The sequence below is a fragment of the Zea mays genome, chromosome 2 (genome assembly GCF_902167145.1).
Source record: "Zea mays cultivar B73 chromosome 2, Zm-B73-REFERENCE-NAM-5.0, whole genome shotgun sequence".
Classification (NCBI taxonomy): domain Eukaryota; kingdom Viridiplantae; phylum Streptophyta; class Magnoliopsida; order Poales; family Poaceae; genus Zea; species Zea mays.
The window spans coordinates 38,102,192-38,114,186 of record NC_050097.1 but is presented as its reverse complement, the minus strand read 5'-3'; the positions used below and the strand labels follow the sequence as shown (position 1 = coordinate 38,114,186).

At 44.2% G+C, this 11,995-nt stretch overlaps 3 protein-coding genes across 3 annotated transcripts; 1 reads left to right on the top strand and 2 right to left on the bottom strand.

The window, feature by feature from the left end:
- Positions 1-357: 357 nt before the first annotated feature.
- Positions 358-5,271, bottom strand: LOC100216833 (uncharacterized). Its single transcript, NM_001143227.1, has 9 exons — positions 4,708-5,271; positions 3,528-3,597; positions 3,242-3,414; positions 2,944-3,118; positions 2,685-2,851; positions 2,320-2,539; positions 2,133-2,237; positions 1,728-1,880; positions 358-605 (listed from the first exon to the last, which is right to left on the bottom strand). The coding sequence occupies exons 1-9, from the start codon at positions 5,196-5,198 to the stop codon at positions 447-449; spliced, it is 1,713 nt and encodes a 570-aa protein (NP_001136699.1). The 5' UTR covers positions 5,199-5,271; the 3' UTR covers positions 358-446.
- Positions 5,272-6,846: 1,575 nt separating this feature from the next.
- Positions 6,847-8,393, bottom strand: LOC103648563 (protein ALP1-like). The gene is made up of 2 exons (XM_008673013.3): positions 8,150-8,393; positions 6,847-8,066 (listed from the first exon to the last, which is right to left on the bottom strand). The coding sequence occupies exons 1-2, from the start codon at positions 8,356-8,358 to the stop codon at positions 7,025-7,027; spliced, it is 1,251 nt and encodes a 416-aa protein (XP_008671235.2). The 5' UTR covers positions 8,359-8,393; the 3' UTR covers positions 6,847-7,024.
- Positions 8,394-8,879: 486 nt separating this feature from the next.
- LOC100282612 (26S proteasome non-ATPase regulatory subunit 6-like protein) lies at positions 8,880-11,837 on the top strand. Its single transcript, NM_001155520.2, has 8 exons — positions 8,880-9,055; positions 9,145-9,259; positions 10,193-10,283; positions 10,371-10,516; positions 10,609-10,828; positions 10,902-11,010; positions 11,137-11,305; positions 11,391-11,837. Exons 1-8 carry the CDS (start codon positions 8,914-8,916, stop codon positions 11,563-11,565), a joined length of 1,167 nt encoding a protein of 388 aa, NP_001148992.1. The 5' UTR covers positions 8,880-8,913; the 3' UTR covers positions 11,566-11,837.
- The last annotated feature ends 158 nt before the right edge of the window (positions 11,838-11,995 follow it).

The following is an 11,995-nucleotide window of genomic DNA, read 5'->3' as shown; positions in this document are numbered from 1 at the left end:
CATGGTAAGATGATTAGAGAAGTGATAATCTTACTATTAACAACCTCATTAGTGCACAGAGTCACTTGTGTGTATCTACCACTCATTAGATTTGTCATGATCAACTGAACATCAGCGACAACTGGCGTGTAGTGATTACTCGAAGTGCCTGTAGATGACCCGACTCGGGTGCTATACACGTCTGCAAACGGTTCACCGTGCCGGAGTATAAAGCGTTGTGAAAACCAAAGGTCGCCACCCTTGTGGCACGGCACATGAAGTTTTTTGGGGCTAGGGTGGAATTTTGCTATCATTTAATATTACACGCTGAGCTGTCTCCATTTTCATTTGGACGACTCAATATTAAAAGAAGGGTATAACAAATTTTTTTTTTTTGAAAAAACTACACAAGTTACATTATAAACACTAGTCTGTTCTACATGAGCACGAAAAAAAATGAAACGGTATTATGCCAAACATTTGACCATATAAGGTCCTTCTAGCTCATAACCCAGTTTGCGGTAGTAGTGGCGAGTACCAACCCCCGAAATGACAGCCAATTTCTCTGAACGGTGCTCCTTTTGAGCAATCCTTTCTGCTTCTTCCATTAACAGAGTTCCATACCCCTGTGGATGTACACGGGCACAATAGAGACAAAACAACGTTAAAGGTTGTATAAGAACCTTCTTGACAATACAAAGAATGAATAAGGAGAAAAAAATATTGACACATTAATAAAGACTAAGGGGGTGTTTGGTTTATATGGACTAATTTTTAGTTCCTCCATTTTATTTTATTTTAGTCCCTAAATTGTCAAATACAGCCGCATTTGACAATTTAGAGACTACGTGGAATAAAATGGAGGGACTAAAAACTAGTCCCTAGAAACTAAACACCCTCAAATGCAGTCACGTGTCTTCCCATCACTGACACTAATTTGCCTCTTCAGTTTCACTAGATTGAACACATTTATTTTTTTTCCTAAAAGGATTTTTCACGTCATTTAAGTTGGGCCTAAGGCCTGAGCCTGGCCTGAAAAACAAATGAAAATATCTGTTGTAATAAAGGATGAATGGCCTTATGATGCACCACAATTATTCCATTGCAGAACAAATGTCTTACAGCAAATTAGCAACCTAGGAATCTGCCCAAAAAAATATTAGAAATTTAAGGAATCTGGCAGAAAGAACTAATTTCAATTTTCTGTGTTGCCCCCTCACTCACTTAGCCCAGTGTTAGGCCCCTACCCAGTGTGCTTGGAGCATGTTCGAGGCTTCGAGCCTTAGTGGTGTTTCATCTCTGTTGTGACCCAAATGGCTGGATTTACTAACCAGTAACCACTGAGCCTTAATCTACTCCAATTAACATGTACTGCACTATCAATTTTAAATTTTACTAAAGGGGCAAACAAGGCAAACCCATTGCCAGAGGCCCCGACATGTGAGGTCTGGAGAAGGGATAAACGGAGGCAAACCTTCCCCCCGTAATACAGAGGTTGCTTTGAACCTGCAACCTAGTGACTCAATGAGACAGCTCTCACCACTGTACCAGGTCTGCCCTTCTCAATTATCAAATTTACTAGCAGTTTTAAAAAACTTGACACTATATATAATGGTAATTATAAGCGCCGAGCATCCCAGGAAGCCTTTACATAAATTTCAAACATGGTAGTGCCAACTGCTGATGACCAAAACCTTGTGTGATGATCATACATTCATACACTGTCTACATGTAAATAAGTGAATCACCTGGTGCTGTAGCTTGTCTACATCACGGCCATGCACAGGGACTGCAGTTCCATAGACATGAAGCTCACGAACAATTGAACACCTCCCTACAAGTTCAGGGCATGTAACATTACGGCCACATTTACGCAAGCGCAACAGGCCGATCAGGATATCCTGTAAAATTCATGAAAAGTAAATTGTGAGTATATTGCTAAGCTCAAGAAGCTACGACATTATGGTTAGCTAGACCCATTCATTGAGCAAAAGGAATATCAAGAGAACCCATTGGAAGACAGAATAAAAAGATCTCAAACTATGGAGAACAGGTGTATACTATAATCACATCAGAAATACCACCTATACAGGAAGACACTATATTCCAGAATTGTCATCCCTATGATCAAATTGGCTAGTCAGCTTAAGTACCTGTCGTGTATCCTCATAAGAGAGGAACGTCTCCCAGCCCTCATTTGCAGCATAGTCACGTCTAACAAGCTCTACTTCATCAGGCCTGATCTTGTGATGGATATCCTACATACAGATGCACAGTTAGAATAATAAAAGGACATCCATTTTAGGCCGTGAAAGTGATTTTACTGTATTTTTTATTTACCTGAATCCCTGCTTCACGGGTTCTGACATCTCGGCATTTTAGGCCCAGATCATCCATTCGAGCCAAAGCTAGCTCACGAAGGTTACCTTTCTCAACACCAGAAGTGACAAGAGGCATAGGAATATCTCTCTGGACCCGATACACTCGTGTCCATGGTGGAACCATAGACAGAATTCTTGCCACGATATCCACCAAGAGCTCAGGTGGATAATTTCTATATCTGCAGCACAGCAAAAGTTACCGGGTTAACCCTGGATTTATGAGCCCTTGTCATAAGTACAGAAGTTCTTACTGTAAAATTAGAAATAACCACAGGAATGTTTATAAGATTCAAGACACTGAATGATACTAGATTAGAGAAGTACCTGCCAGTTTTCCAGAGCTCATAAAGACCAGTTCCACGAATAACAAGTGTTGGATAAATCTTCAGACCATCAGCCCGGAATGCTGGACTTTCAAAAAACTCTCTGAAACTTTCTAAGTCTCTTTCAACTCCAACATTAGGTAAATCTGGCATCATGTGGGCAACCACCTGTCAAAAGGGTGAATCAAAACAACTAGAATAATCATAAACAAACAATGAAAGCAATCAGACAAAGTTATGTGACTAAAAAAAACAATAACCTTAAACCCAGCATCTTTTGCCAAACAGAAGCAATCAGCAACAGCAGCCACCGTGTGTCCTCTGTTTGTGTCACGGGCAACATCTTCATATGTACTCTGGACACCAATTTCCAGGCGAGTACAACCATAAGATAGCATCTGGCGCAGATGAGGCCCCAAGCAATAATCAGGTCTCCTAGAATTCCGAGAGAAAAAAACATTTCATTGGGATTAAATTCATAGGGAAGTGGGAAAGGCAACACATTCCTTTTGAATTGAAGTAATAAGAAGCACCATCCAATTATGCGATGATACTTACGTTTCAATCGTCATACCAATACATTTGACAGCACTATGTTCGGAATAACAAATAGCCTCCTCAACATTTGCTGAAGTGTGCCCCGACAAAGCATCATGAAGATTTCTGATAAAATAATCGCGATAATCAGCTGGTAAGGACATGAAAGTCCCACCCATCAAGATGAACTCGACCTGCAATGTACATTATAATCATCTCCAACTGCTGGTCAAAATTTAATACAGCATGTCGTGAATATAAGAATCAATAAAATTGAGCTGAGTGCTGTCTTGGACTCCAGACAAACCTTATCCACACTATGCCCTAACCTCTTGAGCTGATCTATCCTGCTCCTGGCTTGCACATATGGATTATACCTAGAATGTAAATGTAGATCAAGAAAATTATCGACCAAAAGTGTATCAACAAATCAGTTTAAATAATCACAGTGCACAAACATCTGTAGCTTTAAACATAGTCCATGACTACAAGATTATCCAAAGATCCCTAGTTGGCATTGGTGTACCTTCATTATTAGCAAGCAACAAATAGAGAACTTTTTATGTTTTATCTTCTTTAGGGGAATCCCTATTGTAGATTTCATCATCATTAAAAAAAAAGGCATGAAGAGAAAAGGGAGACAAAATCTGTATAGCTGAAATGTAGGGGGGAGGCATGCAACAGGCAGCCAAGCGAGAAAAAAAGATCACACAAGCTAGTTACATAATGGGTTTAACAAGCAACAGGCAGCCAAATAGAGAACTTTATTCACAGTTCTTACAAGTTTGGTCAGCATGTGTACTTAGGGCCCGTTTGGTTAGAGGGACTAAAGATTAGTCCCTGGTTTTGTCCCATTTAGGGCCCGTTCGTTTGTCCAGGATTAGACCAGGATTTATTCCAACTTATCAAAACTTACATAAATTAGAGAAACAATCCGGCCAGGAACTGTTCCAGGCCTTCAATCCGTGAAAAACGAACAGGCCCTTAATCTTTTTTTTGCCAAACGGAAGGACTAAATTAGAGACTAATTGGTTTTAGTCTCTAGTCCCTCAAATAGGTGCTAAAAGGGACAAAAGGGCACCTTTTCCACTTGTTGCCCTCACTTTTTCCATTGGTGCCGTACACCACAAATAAGGCAAGGGGTATTTCAGTCTTTGTATACCACATTTAATGTGTTGAGAATCTGTTTAGTCCCAGTCCCTGGACTGTCCCTGGACTAAACTTTAGTTCTAGGACTAATAGATCCAAACGGGCCTTATTTTCAGTAAAATGTTCCGTATCTAATGCAGGCAGTCTGTAATGGATTTTATGAACTAAGACATGATTTGAAGCATGCTTTACAGGCTGTCTAACAGATTCTTCTGCGATGCTATCACAACTGTAAGTCTGTAACACAAACACGAAGTCACTGCACTCCTAGGTACAGAAAAGTTTAAATAAAAGCAGTTAAAGGAAGCATGGACACCAATGCACTCCAGTGAAATTACCTTGCCCGAATGGCACGCATGCTGGTGGGTTCGTATCCAGTGTAGGATTGCGTGCTGTACTCGAAGTCGGAGTCGGGACCGCCCGGGCAGTAGACACAGATGTTACCGGTGGTAGCGATGTGGGGGCAACGGTGCGGCTTCGACATGACGGCGACGACGGCGATACCCGACGCCGTGCGCACGGGCTTAGCGCGCAACCGCGGCAGCAGCGCGGCGCGGTCGGCCTCGGGCACGGCAGCGATCATCTCCACCAGCTTGGGCGCTCGCGCCAGACCGTATCTCCGGCACGCGGCGGACTTGAGCGCGTTGAGGTCCACGTCCTCCCCGCGCCGCGAGAGCTCCCCCATCGCCGAGACAATCTCGGCGATGGCCCGCACCCTGGCCTCCTCCTCCGAGAGACCCGCAGGGAGGGCCACTCCCCCGCGCCCCGGGGCCGGCTTCCGGCGGCGCGGCTGCTCGGGTACCACCATGGCGGTGGCGGCGGTTGCCATCGGGAGGGAAGGGTTTTCTGAGAGGGATTTGGGGCTTCGGGTCGAGAACGAGTTGAGTTCGGTCGGGTCGGTGTTTCTCTCGGCCGGTCGGCCCTCGGCCTCGGTTACGGTTCAAAATCTCCCGGCTCTGTACAGCCGTCAGATCATAGAATGAACGGTAAGGATTAAAAACGTTGTTTAGCAAAGTTGTGCTAGCACGAGTCTAAGGCTAGCTCCAACAACGCACTGTAAAGCGTTCTGTACTCTAAATTTAGAGTTCAGAAGCCTCCTCTAGGCGCCCAGCAAGGTCCTCTAAATGACACTCTAAAATTTAGAGGACGCCGCACGCACCCTAGATGTGGAGACTTGGAGACGTGCGCTATCCGGGCGAGTCGTCGGGCTCGCGCGGGGGTGAAAAATTCGAGCGCGCTGTAGTCCCGTCGCTGGCGACTTCGATTCATCTCGGCGAGGGGGCCTCGCGGCGCGGCTCGTCGGCGGAGCCGGGCAAGCTGGGCTCAAAGCGGCCGTGCTCGAGCGGGTCCGGCGGCGGACCGCTCTCGGTGGTTGGAGGCAAGGAGGTGGCCCGCGAGGAGACCGAGATCCAAGGGTCCGGTGCAACCGTCGGTGTTCGTCGCCGTCGAACCGCCATCGCGAAGAAGCTGAGAAGATCCACGGCGCCGACGAAGGAAGGTGCGCAGAAACGCAAGCGCATCTCGTCGCCGCCATCTTCATCGGCTTCCACTAGCTCCGGTGCTCCACATCCGAAGAGAAAAATTGTATGTTGTATTTTGCATATGTTCTTCATCAATGTACTTTACTACATCCCAGCGGTTTGAGTAAATGCATTATATGTTTTGCAGACATCTCTTGCGGCTACTCGGTTTGCTGCTGTTGAAAAGAAGCCCTTCCATTTCTTACATTGTTGGTCCATATTGAAGGATCAACCAAAATGGATGGACCAGCACATGGGTAACCAGATTCCTCCACCGAACCCTATTGGAACCCAATCCAATACTATTGACTTAGATGGTGGTGAAGACTCAGCTCCATCAAGTTTTACTTCGAAGAGACCGCTTGGTCGTGATTCAGCCAAGGAAAAGGCAAAGAAGCAAAGATCAGAGAACACATCATCCACTGATTCGGAGTATCTAACACGGATGGGTGAGCTTTCTTTGGAACGGTTATCTGTGTACAAATCAGTAGCTTCAACTGAGGAGAAGAAGTTGGAGTTCATGAAGAAACAGGAGAGGCAGAAACTCATATTGGAGAGGAAGAAGCTTAATCTAGAGAAGATGAAGATGGAACGACAAAAGGTGAAGGAGGAGACGGAACATGAGGTACTGATATTGAGCATGGATTTGACAAAATGTAACCCCCTCCTTCGACAGTACTATGAGGCGAAACAACAGGAGATTCTGGCAAGGGTGACTGGAAGCTCGTCGTCAAGCAAGTGAATGTTCATGAAGACATTGTAGTGTTTGAGGAAGTAATGTTAGTTGTTTTCGAAAACAAGTTTATTTACAGCACTTGTGCACTTGACATTTTCCTGTTGTGTCATGGTTTGGAGAACAAGTTTATGTTTCTGCACTTGTCATTTTTCTGAGAATGAAGAACAAGTTTATGTTTCTGCACTTGTGCATTGTAGGGGTTGTACAATAATGTTGTTGCATACAAATAGTAGACTTGCTTCATCATATTGCAGTAGTTGCATTCCACCATTACACATAATAGCTTGGGACAAACATAACCTAGGACATTACTGCATACTACCTTCAGACAAACAGAACATACGACATTACACATGACACTACGACATTTTATTGATGGTACTAACATAAACTACATACTTAAGTAGCTCCCGATCCAAGCCGCGCCCAGTGGTGGTGGATTAGATCAACCTGCAACTGATTATATTTAACTGCATCATGTAGTTGGTCGTACCTATTGTTTATGAACTCATTGCGCTCGGACATGGAACCATGAGAGGTGTCGGCCAAGACTCCGATGTTGTCGAAGCTTGTGTTCAAAGACGAAGGACCTTCATCTTCTACGATCATGTTGTGCAAGATGATGCAAGTTTTCATGATGTCTCCAATGTGTTGTGGAGACCAACCATATGCAGGACCACGAACTATGGCCCATCGCTTCTGTAGTACTCCAAATGTTCTTTCAATGTCTTTTCTAGCGGACTCTTGAATAGTGGCAAAGTGTTGTGTCCTGACATCATACGGGTGACGGATTGTCTTGACAAACGCTGGCCAGTCCGGATAAATACCATCTGCTAGGTAATATCCCATGTTGTACGTGTGTCCATTGACAGAGAAAGTGACTGGTGGACTATCACCGGTAAGATGCGAATCAAACAGGTTAGAACGTTGAAGAACATTGATGTCGTTACAGCTACCGGGCATGCCGAAGTATGCATGCCAAATCCATAGGTCATACGAGGCAACAGCTTCGAGGATCATTGTAGGGTGTTTACCCCGACCAGTAAACATCCCCTTCCATGCAGTTGGGCAGTTACGCCACTCCCAATGCATGCAATCGACACTACCTAGCATACCGAGGAAGCCGCGTGCCTCTCCAACTTGGAGAAGCCTAGCGATATCAGCACGAGTTGGTTTCCTGAGATAGTACCCCCCAAAAGCGGTTTGGATGGCGGTGCAAAAGTGTTTCAAAGCCTCATGTGCCGTAGATTCACCAATGCGTACGTATTCGTCAACGGCATCCGCAGGAACACCATATGCAAGTATACGTACGGCAGCAACAACTTTCTGAAGGGCAGATAGACCAAGCTCACCGGCACAGTTTGGACGTTGAACGAAGTAGGGATCCACTTGTTGCACCGCAAGAACGAGCCGCTCGAACACATGACGACGCATGCGAAACCTATATTGGATAAACCTATATTTCAGTACAAGTGTGAAGTACGTACTATGGACGTGAATAGATGTGCGTAACAAAAAACATACCTCCTCCGAAATTGTGCATCCGTGTACACCGGTTGCGCGCAAAAGTAGTCGGCTCGGATTCTTGCATCACCGCTGATATGGTCACGATGGATGCGAACACGCCCGGGAATGGAACCAGCATACCGACGCTCGTTAAGTGCACGACGCCTACGATGTTGGTACGTCGCAACCTCGAGGTCATGGTTTTCATCTTCCATGTCTTGCGCCATGCGAACAAAAATATTGGAATCTATGAACGGGTTCATTGTTCTGGAGCAGTGTATGCGAAGTGTGAGTGATGTGTTGAGGTTGTGAGTATTTATAGAAGGGATACGCTTCGGAGAGAAGCCATACTCTTGTCGTGCAGCCGAAGCTAGTCGATGGCTTCTTGAATAAGTGTCGTGGCTTACGGTGGAAGCATGACATTTTATAAACAAATTTTCCGTACAATTTAAAGAATATGACACGTTTTTGAACAACAATTACAGAAATCAAAAAATGGAATGTTATTTTTTGTTACAATTCGAAAGTATGAATGAACCATTTTTTATATTATTATATGTAAAAATATTGAATACATTTTTTTATCATCCTTACAATTTGATGAAATGGGTACAAATAAAAGAAAACAAAAAAAGAAATGGAAAAAGGAATTCTGTTAACACTGTAGCTTTAGGGGACCGAATTTAGGGGACGTTGCTGGAGACACAGAATATATAGGGGACAGAATCTTTTAGAGTGTTCCCATCTTCTTCTTGCAGCCGAAGCAAAGTGAGGGCGGCGAGATGAACGGCGGCGGGGAGGACGGGAAGCAGCAGCCGCACCTGGTACTGGCGCACAAGCTGTTCCTCCTGTCGCACTCCGACGTCGACGACCTCGCCAAGGTCGACCTACGCGCTGACGTGTTCGCGGCAGTCAAATCCGATGGTAGGACCAGCACCCCCTCCTTTCATGGAGTCTGCTTCTAATTCCGGGAGGGATTCGGATTTGAACTGTACTGGCTATGGTTGGTGCAGACATGGCAGCTCTGTACGAGTCGTTGGCGGCGGACGGCGTACTGGAGACGGACGCGGCGCTGCTGGCCGAGATGCGCGCCAGGATCGACGAGGAGATCCGGAAGCTCGACGAGAAGTGAGTAGATCTCTCCTCTCCACTTGTGACCTTTCTCATGATCGGTCAATAGGCTGGCTGACTGGCTCCTAGTGTTGTATGCTGCGAGTGCTGGTGCATTTAGCTCTGTGACCGCGCCGTTCCTAATTCGCTCGGTTCAGTGATAATTTAGCCTTGAACATCACTGGGTTTGTTAGGCGCTATTACTGTCTTTGGGTTGGGTTTGATTTGCTCGTAGTTGTTCCAGTTGTCTTGAACGTTGTGATTAGTACCTCTTGCACAGGCTGGAATATAATTTGTTTTCTTAAAAAATGTGTTTTGAACCTTATGATCTAACTGAATTGAGTTTGTTTATTAGTTTAGCCATAGCAATTAGTCTAACTGAATTGGGTGTCGTTGCACTATTTGGCCTTGGGGGATTCTAATCTCTATGGGTCTCCCTCTTTATTTATTTTCTTCTGCGTGGTTCGAAAAAAAATTGTGCTTGTTCAGAACATTACCAATGCTTGTATGTCATCATCAAGTACGTGGCATTTTGTACTTGATAGAGTAGTGTCCATCCATCATCTAGATGGGACATGGAAGGGGATGATTAATTTTTGTGCTTGATTGGGTAGTGACATCCATCCATCTAGATGGGAGAGGGTGATCAATGATTGTAGATAGAGAGAACTCATGTTCGCACATGCAACCATCTAGATCACAAGGAATGGTGGATAATTGTAAATAAATAAATAGAGTTCTTTTTTGTTCACAAACAAAATCAAACGCTATACTCTCAAGTAAGGCTGACATTTTGTTCAAGTAAAACAAAAAATGAAATCATGGTACCTAGATTCTGAAGTTCATATCCTCTCTTTTGGTGCATCTGAAATTCTGTGTACCATTATATGCCTGAGTGTCAGTATTTAGTCAGTAGTAACTTCTATTGGTTGACTTTTCTTGTTTATCAAGGATTGCTGATGCAGAGGAGAACTTGGGTGAGAGTGAAGTGCGTGAGGCCCATCTCGCCAAATCCTTATATTTCATAAGGGTTGGGGAGAAGGTATATATCTTGTGTGTTCTTCATTTCTTAAGATTGTTACTGCATTCTCCAGACATGCTTATGTTGCCCAAATAATATAAATTTCAGGAGAAAGCACTGGAGCAGCTTAAAGTTACTGAAGGAAAAACTGTAGCTGTTGGGCAAAAGATGGACCTTGTTTTCTACACACTACAAATTGGATTGTTCTATATGGACTTTGATCTCATCTCGAAGTCCATTGACAAAGCGAAAAAGTAAATCCAAATTCTTTTTGATTTATCTCCTCTTCAAATTGGATTTGCGTTGTGAAGCTGATAAAGTCCAACATTGTTTCTCCTGATTGAAGCTTGTTTGAGGAAGGTGGTGATTGGGAAAGGAAGAACAGATTGAAAGTATATGAAGGGTTGTACTGCATGGCAACTAGAAACTTCAAGAAAGCTGCTAGTTTATTCTTGGATTCAATTTCAACTTTCACGACATATGAGCTATTCACATATGATACATTCATCTTCTACACAGTCCTCACGAGTGTTATATCTCTGGACCGTGTATCTCTGAAACAAAAGGTACTGTCTTCTTCAAGTTCTCTTCATTGTCTGTTTCCTTGGATTAGACGTTAACCAACTAGGATCTTGGCAGGTTGTAGATGCGCCTGAGATCTTAGCCGTAATTGGCAAAGTACCTCACCTCTCAGAGTTTCTCAATTCCCTCTACAATTGCCAGTACAAGTCATTTTTTATTGCATTCTGTAAGTAACAGAATCATTAAATTTTCCTTCTTTTATTTATTCATGATAGAAAAATGCTCATGGATTATTATAGTGGCCTGGTGGGTCTAATCTTTGGGTTTCTCATCACTGGGTCATTTTTTTCAGCTGGCTTGACTGAACCAATCAAGTTAGAGCGTTACTTGCAGCCTCATTTTCGCTACTACATGCGTGAAGTGCGCACTGTTGTCTACTCACAGTTTCTGGAATCGTACAAGAGTGTGACAATGGAAGCCATGGCTGCTGCATTTGGCGTCACAGTCGACTTTATAGACCAGTAAGTGCAGTGTCAGCCATGCCCATGTCAAAGTTCTAAATGTTAGTACAAGCTTAACTTTTATTATCATGTCACTCCAATACAGGGAACTGTCACGCTTCATTGCCGCTGGGAAGCTCCACTGCAAGATAGACAAAGTTGCTGGCGTCTTGGAAACGAACCGACCTGATGCTAGGAACGCCTTCTACCAGGCAACCATCAAGCAAGGAGACTTCCTGCTGAACCGCATCCAGAAGCTGTCACGAGTTATCGACCTGTAGGGGAGAGCCCTTCATGCAGGACAGGAGCTTGCCTTGGTTCCTGGAGTGTACGAGCGGTGCTTGACTTTCAATGGGTCTCAGTTGAAGAAGCTTTTAGGGATATTTGTGTTCTGAGAAATTGTGTTTTGCACTTTTTAGCCTAACTACATGAAGCCCCCAAAAAAATTTCATGGCGTTGCTTGTAGACGTTTCTTCATTGATGAATTCATCCCTTGTTTTTTCTTGCTGGATATTGTTTTGCTACTAAGAGCCTAGCAGATGGTAGACAAGCAGAATCACTTGTGTTCTGTTACGTCAATGCTGTTCTGTTTCAGCCAAAGGAACAAAAGAACAGATCGCAAGAAAACCGTGCAGTGCTCCAGACTCTGAATTAGACGAACAGCACGAAGGAACCAAAGTGTACGGACAGCCATGTCCCAGTTTCCAGCGC